This window comes from Trachurus japonicus, chromosome 14 (genome assembly GCF_045865225.1).
Source record: "Trachurus japonicus isolate A0001 chromosome 14, Traja_1.0".
Lineage (NCBI taxonomy): Eukaryota > Metazoa > Chordata > Actinopteri > Carangiformes > Carangidae > Trachurus > Trachurus japonicus.
In genome coordinates, this window is record NC_140920.1 from 6369858 (window position 1) to 6390426 (window position 20569).

The 20569-nt window shown below is 44.3% G+C and overlaps 1 protein-coding gene across 4 annotated transcripts in view; it reads left to right on the plus strand.

The window, feature by feature from the left end:
- Positions 1–3981: 3981 nt before the first annotated feature.
- Positions 3982–20569, plus strand: part of dpysl3 (dihydropyrimidinase like 3) — a 47433-nt gene continuing 30845 nt past the window's right edge. For 2 of the 4 annotated variants that reach the window (XM_085797220.1, XM_085797221.1), the window contains exon 1: positions 11438–11622. In XM_085797220.1, coding sequence (XP_085653346.1) covers positions 11584–11622 — 39 coding nt within the window. In that variant the 5' untranslated portion in view covers positions 11438–11583. Of the gene's footprint in view, positions 4451–11437; positions 11623–20569 lie in introns of those variants that run through there. The other 2 variants (XM_085797219.1, XM_085797218.1) reach the window with 2 other exon arrangements.

A 20569-nucleotide genomic window follows, 5' to 3' on the forward strand; every position in this document is an offset into this window, starting at 1 on the left:
CGAGTGGATCACTGCTACTACTGAGAGTAAAACTTTTACATGATGCAAATGTGTTAGCTTTGCATTTTTTCCTGCAATTTTCCTTCATTCTGCAACATTTCCCTTTGTTTCTGAACGTGTAAATCCTTCATGACAGATTTGTTGTGCGCTAATGGAAACGGCTTCCTCTGCAGAAACCCGACTGGAGGTGCCACCACTCCAGCTAAAACCAGCCTGACAGAGCTGAGAAAATTATTAATTTTTTTTTTTAAACGTCACTTTAATCATGACTCACGATGGATAATGTGCAAAAAAAAAAAAAAAAGCTCTGTGCCACCGAGTGTTAGTGAGAGATACAGTAACACAACTGCAGCGCACACAGCTCACAGCTCATCCTCGGAGGCTCTTTAACCTTATTTCAGCAGCAGCTGGTCAGCAGCCAAACCAACCAGGGCGGAAGCAGCTGCCCAGTCTGCTCTGCTCTGCTCTGCTCATCAGCAACACTCACTCACTCACTCACTCACTATTAAAACATGGAGGACATGTGGCAGCTCGCTGGTTTGCTGCGTAATCTAATATTTTAACAACACTTGTGCAACGTGCAAATATCTGGAAGCCGTCGTGACCTTTCACCCTCTTTTTCTCCTGCTTTGACCTCAGTTTGTTTTTATTTCGTTCTCATCCTGGGAGTTTCTGCAGTCGAGGAGTTTATAGTCTGAGTTTCACTTAAAAAATATATACTATATACAGTATGAAATTTGTTTTGCTAGAGATGCCACAAAAAAAGAGAGAGTATAGTGTAGGAGTGAGTGCAGACTGGTGCGTGTCAGACTAAACATTAATGCAGGATATAAATAATCTCACTGTGGGATTTTATGATCCAGGTTTGGCACATGATGGTGAGCTGAATGGTGCCTGTCTCACACACACACACACACACACTGTGCATGGATGTTTTTCCCTGTTTTGAATTAACTCCTATTGACTGGTCTGTGGACCGGTGGCCCACTTACCCACTTCTTTAAAGGTCTCGCTCGCCGTGAGGCCTTTTGTGCCAAATCCATGAAGACCACAAGGCTTGAATTTACCAAAACCTCCGTGCGTCCTCCTCTCTGCCGTTATCCCATCATGCCTGAGTGAACATGAACTGGAGCCGGTGGCAAAATGAAAGCTCTTGTCCTATGGAGGAGGAGGAGGGGGTCACTTTACTAGCTGGCCTACCTTACATCCATTTTTAATACGAGGATGGGGGGGATAGTCTGTGTGTGCGCTGCTGTCATTGCTTTAAAAGCCTCATTAAGTCGGAGTAACTTCCTGTCGGGGAACTTCCTGCTGCCAGAACAAAACAGCTTAACGAGGTGCGAACTGCGAAGCCAGAAAACCTCGAGTCGATCACTGACTCATTTTTTTTTTCTTCGATATTTCACAGTGATGCTGCAAATTCTCTCTGGCCTCAAACGCAACAAACAAAAAAAACAACTCATTGAGTGTTGTTTTGTCTGTGTATGTGTTTGTTTGTGTCATTATGGTCTGCAGCTATCATGACATCATCACCGACTTTGAAAGCCAGACAGAGGCAGAGACAGAGACAGAGAGAGCTGATGGCTCTGCTGCCTCCCAGTCAGTCAGTCTGGAGCAGCGGGGTGGGTGGGGGGATACAGTGCAGCACCAACACTGTGACTGGGCCCATCAGCGCTGTCCTTGTTCTTTCACATGATGTTTAATCCTTGTCAAAGCTGTTGGGTGAAAACCTAAAGAAACGCTGTCACTTTGGTTCCTCTCCTCCTCGCAGCGGTTTCCTCTTCGTCTATAAACACACAAACAACAGACCAGAGGGGCGGCAGCGGAGGACGCAACCGGACACTGACCCCCTCGGAAAAGTCCCGATGATACTGATCTGAACTTTTGAGTTTGGACGTCTCGTCTGGCATCATCTCCACAGGCCTCGACACTTTAATCACATTCATGTGAGTGGAAAAACTCTGCGGCACTTGGAGCCAACGGAGCCACAGGAGCTGTGACGGTGGTGCTCAGTCAGGAATGTGAAGGAAACAGAGAAACTGGTCGTGTTTTTGAGCCAGTTTCTCCGATTTGACCTCCTCACAGTCGTTCTTTTTTCCTTCTTGTGTGTTTGCATTGGTCTGTTGCTGCTGTTAGAGACAAGACATCAACAACAAAAACACAAGTGCAGGTCACGGTTATTATACTGTATGACACATTGTTCTTTCCCAACTTCTGCTGAAAGTTTCCAAAGCTGCAGCAGCACAGTGTTGAAAAGTTTTCAGTAACTTTTAGAGAAACCTCAGAGGTGACAGCAGCGGTGAGGTTGCCGTGCATGAGTTTGTTTGTTGTTGTGTTTTTGTTCCACAGGGGCTCAGCGGGGAAAACACTGGACCCTGGCGTGATGCAGCCCCCTCAACCCCACTCCCCACCCCCGTTAGACTTAGAGACTGGAGCTGTGTGACTCCACTGCAGCCGACAGAGTCCCCGACCTTGAGACTTTGTCCTCTCTGTGGACTGAGTGCTCTCTCTGTGCAACACACACACACTTGACCGGGGTCTTTGAAGGCAGCCACATGTTCTCTCTAATCCACCCGATGAAACATTTCCACCTCTTCTGTCGTCTGTAGCAGACCGTGCAGCGTTCACAACTCAACAACTGTTCATCAACAGCAACGTTTCTGACGCTTCATAGGCCGACTGGCTTTAGCTTTAATACAACTCTTAAATTTTGACCCAGTGTAAGGCACAAGTCTGGCCCATATATCTCCACATCTGGGCAGAATCCAGCTGTTACAGTATCCTCCAGCTTTGAGATACAAAACTCACCAACTTACCAAGAATATTTGTCTTATTTCTAGTCAAAATGTCATTTCTAGTCGAAACAAATCTCATTATACTGTACGTAAAATCACATAAAAAGTAGCTTGTTTTGAGACACTTTTTTTTTTACTTCTTCCAAGCATATCTTTTACTTGAAATAAGTAGAAAGGTTTTTCTTTCTTACAAAAATCTTGCTTTCACTGGCAGATTTTTCTACTTATTTCAAGTGAAAATTAGTTTGAAACTAGTGAAATTATCTAAAAACAAGTACATGTTTAGGTGATGAGTCTTATTTTAAGTGGAAAGGGATTCGTTTTTGACTAGAAATATGACAAATATTCTTGGAAAGATTTTGAGTTTTTGCAGAATACATCCAGATGTGGAAGTTGTTTAGCATCTTATGGAGCTGGACCAGGAGGAAACCTACTGTGTGGCCCGGCTCTGGACCTGGAGGTGTCCCGTCATGTTCCTTTCCTCTTACTCCTGTGAAAAGACTTGCTGATATGTGGCCGTTACATAACCCCCCCACTCACCACCACCTCCACCTCCTGGTGACTGAGTGACGGCTCTGACTCCTGATTCCCCCGTGCAGCTCCCTGACTCAGCGGCCTCTCACTCTCAGACCCTCCCGCCTCGAAGCTGCTCGTCTCCCGCGGTGCTGACACCGTCCTGTCTCATTTGTGCTGGCGAAGAGTGATCACCCCGGGGTGCCGCTGCAGACACAGGACCCTGACACACACACACACACACACACACACACACACACACACACACACACACACACACACACACGCACGCACGCACACCGAGGAGCACCAGCACCAGCTTTTATCCTACTTTTTTAAACTTTGACGCCGGAGGCAGGTCTGGTCTGGTCTGGTCTGGTTTGAGTGGAGAGTGCGCGGGTGGAGGCGTCTCGTCTTAAGTGGTGCTGAAGGAACAGCTCCGTCCACACCCACCCACTCACCTGTGTCCACCTCTTCTCATTTAAACAACACACACATACACATACACATACAGAGAAACGGAAGTCCAGTTAATTAAACTCTTATATATGACTCAGAAACACATGTTACCTTTGCATCTGGCGCCACCACCGCCACACAGCCACCTCTGGCTTTAACCCAGCTCCTGTCTGTCTGTGCGTCTCCCCGGCTCCTCTCAGCAGGACACACACACACTCACACTCACACAAGCAGACACACTCCACTTCAGCACTATAGTTTCACCGTCTTCTCCCTCGGTCACTCGTGCAGGCTGCAGCAGCATGGCAGAGCGCAGGGGGAACTGGGAGCAGGACGCAGCGGACGACCTGCCGGTCTATCTGGCCCGGCCCGGCACGGCAGACCCGGTCCCCCGGCAGAAGTACGGCGGCTTGTTCTGCAGCGTCGAGGGCGCGTTTGAGAGCAAAACCATCGACTTTGACGCCCTGAGCGTCGGGCAGAGGGGCTCCCGCACCCCGAGGACCGCCAAGAGAGAGACCGGGCAGGAGAGTGACAGCGGCGGCAGCGGCCGGAGCCGGAGCTCCCCCGGTGCAGGAGGCTCCGCTGCGGGAAGACACCGAGGCTCCGGCGGGAGAGAGTCGCCCCAGGTCGAGATCAGAACCGGCGGTGGGAAAGAAGTGCTGCAGAACCTGGGAGAGGAGGAGGTAAGAACAATACTTTTTTTTTTATAACTTGAGCCTGATGATGCAGCATGTGGAGGTGACAGAGCTGCTGCTCATCTCTGTGTCTTAGTTTGACTCCTCTCTGGTTGTTTAATGATCTGCTGTTTCTGTTTGTGAAGCTGAGTTCATGATTGGACTGTGATAGAATAATTAAAATAAAGTAAGAGCAGTGAGCTCTTAAAGATGGACACCACCACTATAGATATAAACACAAACACAACTACCTCAGTGATGCTGTCAGTCAGGCTGTGGCCACACCTTAATACAACCTGTCCTTCATCTTCATCATGCATTGGCTCTGTCATCCTGCCACATCACTACATGGACTGTGAAGCTTCCTGAACAAATTAAAGAGAGGATTTAAATGTGTTGCAGAACAGACACAGACACAGCGTCTTAAACAGGAGGATAAAGCCCTGGATCGAGTTAACTAAGTAAAATAATGTCTCAGTGACTCTGACTAAAATGGCCGAGCAATGAGACAGTGACCAACCGCAGCCAGCGTTCATCATCTGTTTTATTAGAGTCCGACACTGCAGGGGACATTCAGACAGTTTATTAAGACAATAGCCTGTAACAAAAGAAAAATAAACTTCCTCTGTTTCCTCTGTTATCCTAACACTAATTCTAACCCAGAGTCTGAATGGAAAAAAACTCAAACACACACTCCTGTCGTCGCTACAACACTGGGCCTGAGCTGAGTTCGGGATCAGTGGGAGTGAAACCACAGGAGTGTCTGCCATGATGCTGCTGCTGCTGCTGCTGCTGCAGAGACAATGAAATGCAACAAGTGTCGTCCACATGCACGTTCAAGTATCAACACCACTGAGCTGCTGTTTCCTGTGAGACAACTGTTGCTCCGGTAAAACCTCCGTACAAACCAGTTTATAGTTTAACACACACTTGTGTTTAAAATCTGCATTTGATCTACTGTAAATAAACAAAAACAAACATGTGCATCAGTGACAAAGCGATCTGAACAGCTGATATGATTAGCAGCTGTTTAGATCCTTTTATGGTCCATCATTAGGATGTTTTCAGTCGGTTGCTGTGGTTGCAAAGCTTTTTATTGGTGGGTGCTGTATGGTTGTTTTTAGTTTTATTGTGATATGTGTGAGCCAAATATGTTGGTGGTTCTGTTCAGGAGGTGCTTTTAGAAGTGGTGCAGGTGAAACAAGTGGAGGAAGTTTAGTTTAGTCCAGTTGTCCTGTCTCTTTAATTCATGACGGAGTTATAAGTTGATTTACATTTACAGTTTTTGTTTTGTTTAGTTTTTTCCATTTTTCTCAAATAGTTCTTGAAATACTTGAGGTGACAATGACTCAGTGAATATAATGATGTACATGATGCATGTGACTAAATTGGGACTGAACAGTCAATTTTAATGTGATCATGAATCACAACATAATATCATCCAAGTAAAAACAACAAAGCATAAAATAAACTCTGTGGTTCTACAGAGAAACAGCTCTCAGCTACTCAATCATATTCTCAGACATGTTTGTTCATTTTAATCTCCAACAAAAATCACTGCATGAGTTTTTTTTTCTTTTCTTTTTTCCTGTGAAAACTGAAAATGCAAGAAAAAACCAACTCGCACTGTAACTGAGATCACAATCACAGCATCTGACAAAATAATCACAACGTGAAAAGGATGAAAAACGTCAACGGATGAAAAAACGGCAGTTCTGTGTGGAGCGATATCACCACATGAAGCAAACATAAATACCAGATTTACATATTTCTGTACATCACTTTCCACCATTCGAGTTCGACTGGATCATTTCATCTCTCCTTTCTTCTTCCTCCTCTTCTCCTGGTCATTCCTGCACTCACATGTATTCCTGGTGTAGCAGCAGTGGATGGAAACTCACGGTCATTTTCCTGAAGCTGAAGCAGCTCAGTGGAATCAAACCATCATCACTTTTTTCATTATTTATTATTCAGACCTGTGTTTTTCTTCCTTGTTGCTAGAAATCTTCGGTTTCCTCAGTGAGCTCAGCTTCATGTTTTGATGAAGTCATACTATATGTGTGTGTGTGTGTGTGTGTGTGTGTGTGTGTGTGTGTGTGTGTGTGTGTGTGTGTGTGTGTGTGTGTGTGTGTGTGTGAGTGTGTGTGAGGAGTTCAGGGACAGTCTGGGCTTTGATGTTTCAGAGAGGAGCACAGGGGTTTGACATTTTCAAAAGCAAACCAAACCTGGTTGTGAGCTTAATGTCACAGCAACTCAGAATTTAGAACAAAACAAAATGATTTGTCCTGAAGTCTGTCGTCTTCATTTTCGCTGCAGAATTATTTTTCTTTTCAAATCCTTCCCTTGTTGAAATAAATCGTCAGTGTGTAAAGATCGATCCGCGGCAGTAAAGTGCAAATGTGAGGGAGCAGGAGGGAGTCAGACATGATGAAATTATCTGAGGTCATAGATTACAGTCAAACAGAATCCAATAAAATTTAATTGATGCACAGTTATAAAGTTATTATCGGCCTGACGTCAGCTCTGCTCTGAAACCAGCAGCAGCTGAGCTCACCGTGCGTTTGTGTTTGTTGTAACTACACTGTTTGTTTTGCTTGCACAGGAACATTATAAGTAATAATAATGATAAAGTGAGTTCATATGAAGGTTTTAAATGTTCTGTTGTGTAAGAAAACCAAAGTTATTGTTGGTGAAACAGCAGCAGAGCAATGGTGCTGCTGCGGTGGCAGATCTCTTATCTCACAGGAGACCTGAGAACACTGATGAATTATCTATGGTGGAAACGAGGAAAAGTTTCCTTGGAAAGAGTTTTTTTCTTTTTTCTTTTTCTTTTTCTTTTTTCCTCCCATGTCTCTGTTCGTCCTTATCATTTATGCGTCGGTGATTTTTTGTGCTGTTATTGATTCTGTGCCAGACAACAGACTCTCTCACAGGCCGTCTGCATCTGCATCTGCATCCTGACAATTTCTCTCCTCTATGATGAATCCTCAATAGATCCAGTGTCCTGCCTGTAACAGTCTTTACTGTCACTGTCCATTATGTTTTCCCTTTTCTTTTTTTATCACTGAGCATGAATGAGGATGTCCTCAGTGTGGCAGAGAGCCAGCTCCTCCTACTCCCCCTGGTGGCCTGATGCTGAACTGCAATATTGCACCTCCGGAGGTAACAGATGATTCAGCAGAAGACTTAGACTCTCTCTGTGTGTGTGTGTGAGTGTGTGTTTGGCTTGTGCAGAAACTTTGTGAGGACATCAGAGTGACAGTAGAGACAGTTCGTGCTTACTCCTTTGATATTATTTAGTTCACCCCGACTCCACATGCAGCAAACTGAATGACAGGTGGAGAAGCTGCTTGTTTATCACGTCTGACAGCGACAGCCCAGTAAAAAGCTGCAGTCTGTCAGTGCTTAATGGGTTAATGTCTGTTTTTTCTTCATCTACTTCTTTTACGTCTGTTGTAGTAAAGTCAGTGACTCCAGATGAACAATAATGATCATGTTTAATCATCATGGTCGTCAGTGGGATTTTTTTGATTTTATTTTTTCCTGTCTGGTGAGTTAATTAGAGCAATCAGCCGCTGTAATGGGCTCAATGAGGGGAGGGGCCACAGACAGATGACTGGCTGCACCCAACACCCCCCTCCTCCACCCACTTCTACCCCTGCTGCCCCTTTTCTCTTTGTTGTTGGGTGGGACACACACACACACACACATGAAAGGTGCAAAATAAATGACGTCATCTCAACCCCACTGATTCACGCCCAGTTATTAAATATATGATGATGTCAGTTGTTTATTGAGAGCGAAAAACAACCGTGATGATGATGTGATCGTGATGTCACCAGGTTGGGTTTGGAGACTTCATAATTATAACAGAAAGTAAAGGTGAAGTGTTATGTTTATAACGCCAGTGCAACAAGGAGAGTGGTTGAGGTGCATTATGGGAAATGTAGGCTAAAGTGATTCTGCAGCTTTGTACCATATGACCAGACTGCTGAGTTTCCCTTTATTTACTCCAGCAAAGATCTTTCCTTTGACCTTTAGCGTTCGAGTCCTCCACATGATGCGTGTACTGTAGGTCGGACGCTGGTGAAAGTTCGTCACTCCTCTTTTAAATGTGAGGCCACCGAGGTAGAAACTGTGCTGCTCCACGCTCTTTTCTGCATCCTTGATCTGTCTGTCAGAGTCAGCTGCTCCATGAGCTCTGCAGCAGCAGCAGCAGCAACAGGCCTCCGGACCGAACCTCAAGTGTTGTTGATGTTGTTGTCTCCATGGGAATGCTGAGGTCATCCTTCCCTCCGTCCCTCATGAAAGCCATGAAAGGACAAGTCAGTGAGCAGGAGCAGCGAGCGTCCTCCAACAAACACACAGGCTTTAATAAAAACATCTGTTTTATCTCCTCACAACAGATAGAGAGATCTGTGATCACAGAGAAATGTTGATCACAGAGAAATGTTGACCATGAGATGCTGAGGTCGAAATGTTGAGATGATGAGAAAAGTAAAGTAAAAGTAAAGTAGGAGTAGAAGTAGGATTCGTACTGTAGATGGATAGTAGGAATAGTTGTAGGAGGAGGAAGAGGAGCAGTAGTAGTTGTTGTGGTATTTATCCTGTGATCAATATGGAAGAATTTAATGATATTTTGTAGAAATGTTTGTTTTGACTTTTAAACATTTAAAGGTAAAGTCTGTAGGATTTTCCTGGAAATCAAAATATAGACTTACACAACATAAATCCTGCTGAATCATCACCAGTGGGCTTCTACTCATGTGTTGTGGTGACTGTGTCTGCAGAGCCGCCCCCCCCACCTCCTCCACCTCCTCTACCTCCTCCACCTCCTCTGCCTGTATTTTGATGTTTTGGTGTATTTGTGACGTTTCTGGGGCGGGGAGTCGGTGTGGTGTGTTTTCCCCAGCCAATGACAGAGCGCAGGTGAAGTTGTTCGTGCGGTGCTGTGGGCTTGTATAAAAAGAGACTGGACGCCGTCGAGCCGTTAGAAAAGGTGGATACACACTTACCCATGCTTAGGCAAGGCAAGGCAAGGCAAGGCATCTTTATTTATATAGCAGCACATTTCATACCAAGGCAACTCAATGTGCTTTACATAAAGACATTTAAAAAGAACAGCATAAAACAGCATAAAAACAAAAGAAAAATCAGAGTTAAAAACAGGAGCAAAGAAGAATTTAAAAAAAAAGTAGAATAAAAGAAAATAGATAAAGTTTAAAGTTCTTAAAAAGAGCTCAGCTATAAGCATATGAAAAGAGCTTACACTGACTGGTGCCTATGGTGCATGTTCTACTAAAACAACCAGAAGTTGCTCAGGTTTCGACCGATTTTCAAACGGTTTGGTTTGTTGTGAACGCCAGAAATGCAGTTATGATACAAACCGGTACTTAAAATCACAAATAATTTTAATTTTGCACTTTCCTGTGAAAGTAACTTTATAGTAACATCATGCAAATAGTTAAAGTCATAGCTACATACTGTACGGACAAAATTTCACCGAGTTATGAATAGTTTATTAGTGCAGATGACTGCATCACTCCCAAACTACTGCAGCCAGAGTCACAGGGAGTGCACTGACGCAACATGGCAGTTACGTCTGCGCATAGTCCGGTCCACCCCGTTGCACTTACCAGAGAAGAAACGGAAATACAGTTCGAATGAAGCCCTGGAGAATCAGGACCGTACCCGACCTTCACCGGCAACGGACGGCGCTGCTACTCATCGTCTTGGTGTTATAGTAGTAGCAAATATTCAGAGGAAAACTTTGAAGGCCGGAGTGGAGAAGGGTTCAATGTGAACATGGGTCAGACCTGACAACTGCTGACAGGGGCAGGGGAGGGGGCGTGTCCAGTTGAGCCCCAGAGGAGGGGCCCAGTTTAAATGTTGATGTGTTTACAAACGGCAACGAACAAAACTAAAGACTCTTCCTTTAAAAACAGAGAAAGAAATCATCTTTACTATCATGTTTCTGCAGTTAGAGTTGATCCGTGTTGATGTGAACTGTGTTTAACGAGAGAGAGTGAGATTATGATCACGTGAGGATTATTTTTTATCTTTAAACATTAAACTTTAAACTCTTTTGTTCGTTCACTTTTGTCTCTGAAAACTATGTGAACTATCAGACTGTGGCATTTCAGCTGATAGTCTGTTCACATGCACTTTGCACCAGACACGTGCACGAGTGCATTAGTGCTGAGGAGAGAGAGGAGAGAGGAGAGGGGGGTGAAGAGGAAGAAGGGGGAGTGTGGGGTCACTTTAGGTCCAAACAATAGAGACACATGGCTGGGTGGGGACATGCAGAGAGAGGGTGTGTGTGTGTGTGTGTGTGTGTGTCATGGCGGGTAGACATGTGTGTAATGTGGTCGACAGGCTCTGTGACAGCTGCTCCACCATCTTACTTTGCCCCCTCCTCTGTTTTCACAAAAACAAAATCACAGCTTATAACGGGTACAGATGTACATTCTATAATATAATATTGATTAGTTATTGATTCAACAGCTCAGTTTATTATTGGCTAGTATCAGTGTCTTTGTGCTGCAGGTTGAATATGAGTGATGATGTTTAAATACATTCATACTCTAAGTCTAATCCAATAAATCAATCATCACTGCCCCTCCCTCCTCTGATCAGTTTCAGTCTCCATGGTGACCACGTGTTAATGATTTTCTATCGCAGATCACTTCAGCTTGATGAGTTTGACAATTAATGAGATGATTATTATTACTATTTTTAAAAAATCCCATCTATGCTGTGTATGTGTGAGGAAATATGTGAGGCAGCTCAGTCACGCAGAGACAACTGGAGGAAAGGGGGGAGGCTGCAGCTAGAACTGCTCCACTGCGCCCCCCAGCGGAGGAGAGGAGAGGAGAGGAGAGCCCCCACTCCCTCCCCTCCCCTCCCCTCTCGGCGGGGCTGTGACTGACTGAGGGGAGGGAGGGGCCGCTGAGTGGAGCAGAGCCGCTCCTGTAAAGCTCCTCCGTCTCTTCAGCCACTTCACAGCGCCACTGACAAGAGGAGCGACCATTCCCCCCGAAGCTCCATCCAGGCGAGGGCCGCTGCAGCATCGTCTCAGAGAGGGAGTAAGCGCTTCAACAAAGCCTCAAATCTCAAGGTGGAACCGATAGACAAACAGCATCATGTCTTATCAAGGAAAAAAGAACATCCCAAAGATCACAGTGAGTAGAAAAGAAAAAAGAAAAGAAAAGAAAAAATGTTATTAACGCTCCGGCGGCTGCAGGAACTTCTTCTTTGGATGCTGCTGTTTGCAAATCTGCATTTTTTTTTGTTCCCCCTCCCAAAAAAAAAAAAAAAAACACCGCGTCGATGAATCTGAATCTGAATCTCAGAGACACTGAACACCCCAGTGTGTGTGTGTGTGTGTGTGTTGGGTTAATGTCTGGTTTTCTATTGTCACACACACTTCACCGCAGGAAGCCGCGATGGAAAAATGCGCACAATGAAGCTCCGTCGCTGCTGCTGCTGCTGCCGGCCGTCGGTCGGCTCCGCGCAGTGACACCGGAGCAGGAGATAAAGGCGTTTTCTTAAAGGTGTCCTGCATCCTCTTTGTTGAGGATCCGTGCGCGTGTCGAGCTGCTCGCCCTTAAAAAAACCAACTGAGGCTTCTGCAGAGCTGATCTGAGTTCAAACTCATCGATCACACTCTGGGGCTTTGATAGATTACCAATCATATTATATTTATTTCTCACATCCATGTTTTTTTTTTCTTTCTTTCAGCAGAAGCGACTGAAATCACGCTTTAGCCATTTTGACAGGAATGTGTTGAGCCCTCCTCCCTCTGTCATGGATCTGATTCTGGCCCTAATTGATCATTGATATGGAATCTATCGAACAGTGGCCTCATTGTGACGGAGCTTTTTTTTCCGTGCCATTTTTAACGCGCAGTGTATTTTTTTTTTTTTTTTTTTTTTGTAGTAGGCTAGCACACTTGAAATCATCCCCTAATGTCTATTACAGCCTGATTAGATTAGATTGAGCCCTGGTTGATAAGTGAACAGCAGTTGAGTGATGCTTGTTGAATAATTTACTTTAATTTCTCATGCATCAGATGATTATTTTTATTTTATTCAGCTAAAAACCGGCCTCCATGCAGTGTGTGGCCCTCATGTTGGAGGCTGCTGCAGAGGAGACTGAGAGGGAGAGGGTGGTGTGGTGGTGATGGGTGGGGTGGAGGAAGGGAAGGGAAGGGAGGGAAAGAGTAGGGGAAGGGAGGGAGAGGGGGGTTTGGTACACGCCCATTAGTGATGAGCTGTGATGAACCGGCCTCATAATGGTCCAGCTCCATGTTTCCCTGCATCACCACAGGAGAGAGAGACTGAGAGTCCTGACGGAGCAGAGAGGGCGGAGGACGGTGGTGTCTACACATCACAGACAGAGACAGAGACAGGGACAGACAGGCAGCTAAAGCCGGGTGGTGGTGGTGTGTGTTACAACTGCAGAGAAATCTCCTCCACTCCCTCTTTCTCAGTGTGTGTGTGTGAGAGTCCAAAATGCCTGCGTTCCAGTTTTTCATTGTTGCAGCTCCGGCTGCAGTCAGGGGTGTGTTTGTTGCTGCCCATCTGTGGGAAAAAAGCCTTTGTCTCTCCGTCTTCTCAGCTGATATCACACCGAGAGGTTGGGCAGGGTGTGGGGGGGGCTTAGGATCAGGATCAGGACCAGAAAATACTTTATTCTCCCTGTTGTGAGATTCGTTTTGGCCTTAGCTGCTGCTGCTGCTGCTGCACATCACTTGTCTCCAAAAAAAAAATACAAAACACACAACTAAAAACCTGCACTGGTGACGCTGCACAAACCTAATATGGCCTCATGTGACATTATTTCAGAGCTTTATTGATGATGAATTGATCTTTTCAATCTATTTAACCTACATTCAGTTTTTTTCCTCCTCTGTGTACCGCGTGGATGTGGGGGAAGAGCTCCTGTTTCAGTCGCTTCATGTCAGTCCTCCTTAACTAGGCCATGTCTCTGCTGTAAAAAAAAAAAAAAGGTGAACCAGAAATTCCAGGGTATTATAGAGGGATGGGAATTTTAATTTTACCAGCCTCCTACAGAGAGCTAGTGGGTGTGTGTATGTGTTTTATGTTATGCTTGGATTTTTGGAGCATCGACATACAGTAGACTCACTGCAAAGTCTTCGTAGTATTTGTATGAAAACACCCTCATCCACAGACAGAAATCAGAGCGTAACGCTGCTTCAGACTCACAGAGATAAGATCTGTCTGCTGCTTCTCCTCTGAGTTTGATACTGAGGCTAGAAATCACAGAGCGGAGCAAGTTGTGTGTGTGTGTGTGTGTGCAGCCCGATGGCCTCCAGATAAATGATATCTGGGTACTGAGGTTAAATATTTCATTTCTGAGGTTGTTGTAAATCTCCGAGGACCAGTTTTAATCCAACGTGTTCACTTGAGTGAAGTTGTAGCGGCTTCACTTCACGGCTCAGTTTTCACACATCAGCTCACGATCGTCCACTTTCTCCTCCCATAAATTAAATTATTACAACCAACCGGTGACGACTGTGGTCAGTTTGGAGATTTACCTTCGACCGAAGGCAGCTTCACTCAGAAACAAACCAAACCGTCCCAACACGATAATAATTAAAGCCTGAGCTCCACCACCTTCAGCAGCTGGCAGTCACTTCCTGTGAATGCCTTCAGATAGTTGCTGCCAGTGACAATGATAACAGAAACAGTTACACAATACAAATACCCTGGATGGATGGTCATTGGCTAGAAATAGCATTAAAAACAGGCACTGATGTAATGATATGAGTTAAAGAATAAGAACACGTCATGCACTCATTTTCACTTACTTATCCTCAACAGATCCCATGTAAAATCCAACAATAATGATCCTCCTTCTAATAAATGTCATCTGTGTGACCAGGTCCTGTTTTATCCCATAAACCTCCACTGTTTTCCAAATTATCTGATGAAAACCAAGCGTGTAAACCTTGTTCAAACATCCTGTTTATCATCATAAACAATCAGACATAGTTTATATATAAACAGATCCAGACAGACGGCGTTTCATATGTCACAAACCTACAGAGCCAATCATGTCAGCTCCTGGGGACAGGAGGGGGCGGGGCTAAAGAAAGAGAAAACACTGTGTCAGCTACTGGAATAATCAACATAGATCTATAAAAGATGCTAACTATGCCAACAACTCAGCTAAACAGACAATGAACAAACAAAAACACATTAATAAATCATATGATATTGGCTCCAAACATTAGCTCATACACAAAACACACTCAACATGATTAAACATGACAACTCAGTGAGGACGTAAAAGTAGATGTACTTCCAGCCAAGTAAAAAAAAGGCGTGGGAAAACCCATCGCAGAATTTTTTTTTTTTTTACATAGTTTGAAGCATGTCTGCAAAACAAATTAAAATATTCAGTATATTAAGGTTGGTGATATGATACATATCCTGAACGAGGGTGAAGATATGATATATTGTGATACGTTGGGGAAAATGTGAGCAAAATGATATTTTGTCCATTTTTATGAAAACACTCACAGCATAAAGAACATGCAGTTTTATACGTACAAATAAATCAGGTTCAGAACATTTGTACCTATAACTAACCTACAACATCACAGTAAAAACAAACAACACAAATGTTTGTCCAGGAAGGATCAGATAAACATAAAGAAAAAACATTTGTAAACAGTGTTATTGATGTTATACATAGTGTCTGCAACTTCCAAGAATGTGCAATCAGTTGGAGGCTCAAACACGACACGAAACTACCATTTAATTGCAATTATTCGCATGATTTCCACAGTTAACTCATGATTAATCGCAAATTAATCCCACATTTTTATCTGTTCTAAATGTAGCTTTTTATATTTTAGTGTTTAATACTCTAATCAACATGAGAGTGGACAAATATGTTTGCTTTATGCAAATGAGACCTCTGAGGTGGACTGGTTGGACAGTTGTCCATGTGTCTCTGTAACAAACTAGTATCAGCTGTGTGCTTGGCCAGCAGGTTATATTAGACACGACGTACTCTGGTGGTCTGGGTGTTTTCACACATACTGTTGTGGACCAAGGCTCGTACGGTTCGCGTTCACACGTTTGTCTTCAATCTGGTCCAAACAGACCGCACCACTGGCAGAGTGTCATGTCTCCATGGCGACTGACTGGAAAAAGACGTGTGGTACATCGTGTTTACGTACAGTCCAGGCAGTTGGAGCAGATCGAGATCCGACCTCGTTCACGTAACAAATGGATCGGACCAGAGCTTGACTCCTTCAGGACGGTCTTGGTGCAGCCATTTTGGTGCAAACCCGAGAGCGACTGTATTCACCACCGATTCACCGCACTTGGGCCCAAATTGCAACTGGGCCGACCTTAAAACACTGCCTGCGTCATCAACAGTAAATGCAAATACCTTTGGTCTTGTGGAGAGGACGATCCGTCAGGACTTAGAAGCTGAACGTGTCGTTCAAAAACCTGTTTCTTTATCAATTTCTGAGGTTTGTTTCTACTTCACCATCCACACATTACTGCTGCGTCGATGTCTTATAGTATGTGCGTTAATCGCGCGTCAAAAAAATTTGACGTAATTTGCGTTAACGCTTTATTATGGCGTTAACTTTGACACCCCTAATCAACACATGAGAGATTAATTGCAGAATCACGTCACAAACTATCGTGACATTTTAGCCGACTAACATTTTCTTACCAACAGTAGGTCTTTGTGACAGATTTGTTTTAATGGAAAGTTTGTTGGAAGTGGCCAGAGACAGCTATGTTAAAGGTATCAGTTTAAATGTGAAAGATATAAGAACTACCTGTTCCTAACAGGCCCAGACTCTCCCTCTGTCTTTCCCTGCTCGTCCAGTTGCTCCAGCTGTTTCCTCACGTCTCGCGCTCTCAGCCATGGAGGCGCTGTCAGATTTCTAGGTGTGGTCCTTCTTCCCTCCGACTCTCTCCCTGCAGCAGCAGCAGCAGCAGCCTCACTGTTGTTCCAGGCTGGTACATGTCATCAGTAATCCCCTCCAGCTGGACTCGGAGCCTGAGGTGGGACCAGCAGACGGTGGCTCAGCTCTGCTCGGCTCAGCTCGGCTCAGCTCGGCTCTGGGGAATCGAACCCCCTCCACCACTGCACCACAGAACCGGGCCCCGCCACAGCAGACTGGGCCGTCGCCATGCGGGCGGCTGCTGCTGCTGCTGCTGCTGCATGGAGTGGGCTCCAGTGCAAACAAAATAACCCGAGGGCCGCCCGTGATGACACGCTGTGCGAGTCACCATGGCAACCGGTACACAAGCGTGATGGCAGGAAAACACAACCGCCGTTTGGTGATTTGACACAGTCTCTCTCTCTCACACACACACACACACACACACACACACACACACGAACAGACACTTTGACTGAAGGAGTTTATAATTCAACCTGTCTCGCCCGATCAGATCCAGACTGTAGTTGTTTTTTTTCTTCCCCCCTTCGTTGCCGTGGTTACGCTCCTCGCTCCGACCTATCACAAGATCAACATTCCAGTCGAGCGAGATTCCTTTAAAGAGCGAAGCTGGCAGGAGCCTCTGCAATTAATTTAGATTGATAAGTCTCATTGTTTTCACTTTTCCAGAACGTTAAAAAAAAAAGAAAATCCAATGCAGTTTTTTTTTTTTTTTTTTGGTGAAGAGTAAATATTTTTGTTCACTAGGCAACAGAGCTGCAGCAACAACCCCTGGTGAACATTCACGATGACTCTCCTCCTCCTCCTCCTCTTCCAGCCTTCCCACTCCCACTCCCACTCCCCCCCCACACAGCGGCTCTGTCACAGCCAGTGTGGACGACTCCGCTCCAGCGTCCTGACACTTTTCCAGGACCAGTCCCACTTATTAAGCACAGAGGAGCGGTTATTATTCATCTGCATCCCAGTTTTATGAGCTCCTCTCCGCTCCCTCCCTCCAGTCTGCTGCATGTGGAAAAACGCTGTCAGTGGATATTGGTGTAGTAGTACAAGAACAACATCCTGCCCGTCTATTTTTGATCACGGCTGGCCTGTGTAACAGAAAATGACAGTTTCCTGTGCTGCCAGAGGTGCGTTATTTTTGGTGCTTTGTTTTTTAAGAGTTGAATGACAAGATTATTTTTTTTCTCCACCGAACTTTTACTCTTTTATTTTGCTGCCAGGAATCTCACAGATGAGCCTGTCAGCACTAGAAAGAAGATGTTTAGGGAGGTAAAAAAAAAAAAAAAAAAAAGACTTACCGGTAATTACTTTTTCCAATGACTTCAGAGGAGTAAAGCAGCTTGAATCACACAGTTCGCTAAAAACCGTCCAGTTTCCATTTTATCCTTTTGGATTATTGACATTTAGTTTAACCTTTTAGAAGGATTTGTTGTTAATGTTCGATTATCCTCCTCCAACTGTCCTGAAGAAGAGCAGGAAAACACCGTGGCCAGCGACCAAGTGTAGGTCAGAGGTCAGAGTTAATCTGTGTGCGCGCACACACACACACACACACACACACACACACACACACACAGTAATGAGGTTAAAATATAGAAGTGAGGATGAGAGTGATAAGTTTAGTTGTTGAAGCCAAAGAAGCTAACGTGTTGTTTCCATGTAATTTAGAGCTGAGTTCAACTCTGATTTGTTTTCTGTTGGTTTAGCCTAGCTTTATTTTGACTTTGTGGCTTTGTTTGTTTTGTTTTTAGCAATGGCACAGCTAAGTAGCCTAACACTAAACCTAATCAGCTCCTATGTTTACTTTTAAAGGGCTACATTTTAGCAACTAAATAGGAGAGATGGGATTTGAATGGTGCAAATTGAGGCTAACAGCCACTGCATAAAATAGCATTCATTCACCAGGGCTCTAAATTAACACCCGCCAACCCGGGTTAAATTTCACAATCAATATAAACTGAAAAGCTGAATGAGGTAACTGTATAGCCTAAAGTTGAGAGCCATTCTCCCAGTAGCTCTGTTCCTGGTCAGTCTCCGTGTCTACACTACATTTCCCATGAACACCGCGCTATGACGTTACGTATCATACGCACATTGGCTACGGACTTACTTCACGATGTGCCACAGCCTGTGGCACATGGCGTTTGCCTGGGTAGACGAGGACTACTGTGATGAAGAGATGAGCCAAGTGGAACAAATTTAAAAGAAAAGAAAGAAGAGAAGAATTTGAAACATGTGGCGATGGATGGGACATTTATGATTTCTCTTATTTCCAATGAAAAAAATGGCTAGTGGACATTAATGGTTGGTAACTTAAGAAACCTACCGGCCACATTGGCTGGTGATCAAAATCCTGTAAATACAGGCTTAGTGTAGCTAGATTGTAATCTATTGTAATAGATTATTATCTTGGTTGTTAGCTAGCTAAATACTATGTCAAATGCACCATCAAAATAAAATCCAATATTGACACTTGTTCTCTCAGCTCATGTTGAGTTTAAAATTAATATTCTGCTGCACAGGAAATGAACTGTGACGAGCTACAATGAGCAAATAATTCAACAATAACCGCGTGATAATGACGGCAGAGAATTCACAACCCAGCGTGACCGTAAAGAGTGAACTCAAATCGAGAAGGAAATACTCAATTTGTCTACAGCAAAAATTGTGGAAATCAAGATAAAGTTATATGTAAGCTAGGCAGCCCTATGAAGAGTTGTGTTTCTGTTGTATTGGAGGTTTTATTACCTTTATGGACATAATGCACAAAAATAGACACTTCAGTAGTTTGTATTGTAGCCTATACAAACTCATTAAATGTCATTTTAGTCCTATTTCAACAGCACTGTTAAGGTTAGCATCAGGGCTAACCACCGTCCCACTCTATCTACACACATAATCACCATATTGACTGTTTATGGCGAGGCTCAGGGTCACATAGTCTTTTCCACTGTCTGAGTGAACACATCTATACGGCTCCATTAATACCAATAAAACTGTACATAGCTCATGCAGCACTTGGCAGTTTTAACAGGGACATGAGTGACAGACAAGGACATGGTCACTGACCTTGGAAGGTCACAGCAGATCAGGATCAACATCATTGAGGCCTTGTGTAAATGCTCTGATCCAGGATCCAGGATTATTTTGTACACTATGCCAAGCTAATATGAATCTCTGTGGCCTGAATTTATGTGCGCAAGATGAAACTGAACAATTAGTGTGCAAGTTATTTAAATGACAGTCGTTAGAAATAGATAGGTGGAGGTTCTTCAGTCCGTCCTGCACCACTGTAGCTGCTTATATCAGAAAACTATGTCAGTCATTATTGGGTTTGTCCCAGTTTGTTATGAAAGAAGCTTTATAAATCTGATCTGACATGTAAGACACGGCTATTTGAACAGAACTAAAACTAATGTTTGTCCCTTTCCCTGATGATGTTATTCTCTGTAAAAACAGTAGAACATTATGTTTGCTGTTGTTTCTTATCAAGACTTGGAGTGTATTCAGACCTGGCTCGTTTGGAGCAGTTGTTCCGAAACAGGGAGCGTTTTACCCCAAAGATCGGTTTGTTTGTTCATATGTGAGCAAAGCAATTGCACTGGGATGCGGAGTAAACCAAGTGGGCTGAGATCGCTTAGACGGGGCTCGTTTCCATTTCCATTTTTTTGACCGAGTTCCGGTCGACCACATATACAGTTGACTTGGATCAGGACAGGTCGACCACATATAGGCCTACCATTGACTTACATGTATATCAGGACAGGTCCGGGCTTCAACCGCTGTTCAGGCCAAGCCGTGTTTTAATTTTCAGGCCCATTCATACCTCTATTATTCCATGGTTTTTGTTTTTCCTGGGTAACCTCCCCCTCCTCCTTCCGGTTAAGATTTCTGACCAATGAGAGAACAGTTGGTTCGCACATCGTGACCGTTACCGTGTGAACACAAACGACCCAAAAGAAAAATGCAACAATTACTATCGGTTTAGCCCCTGAATCGGAGCAAAGCAAACGAGCCACAGGTCTAAATACACGCTTAAAATCCTTCTGTGGAGGAATTGCTTTTCTTTTTGCTCTCTGGCTCCCTCTACAGTCCTGGAGTGTAATACCGTCTTACAGTAATGTCATAAATACAAGAGTTTGTTCTCTGAGCTCTCACCAACCAGTCCA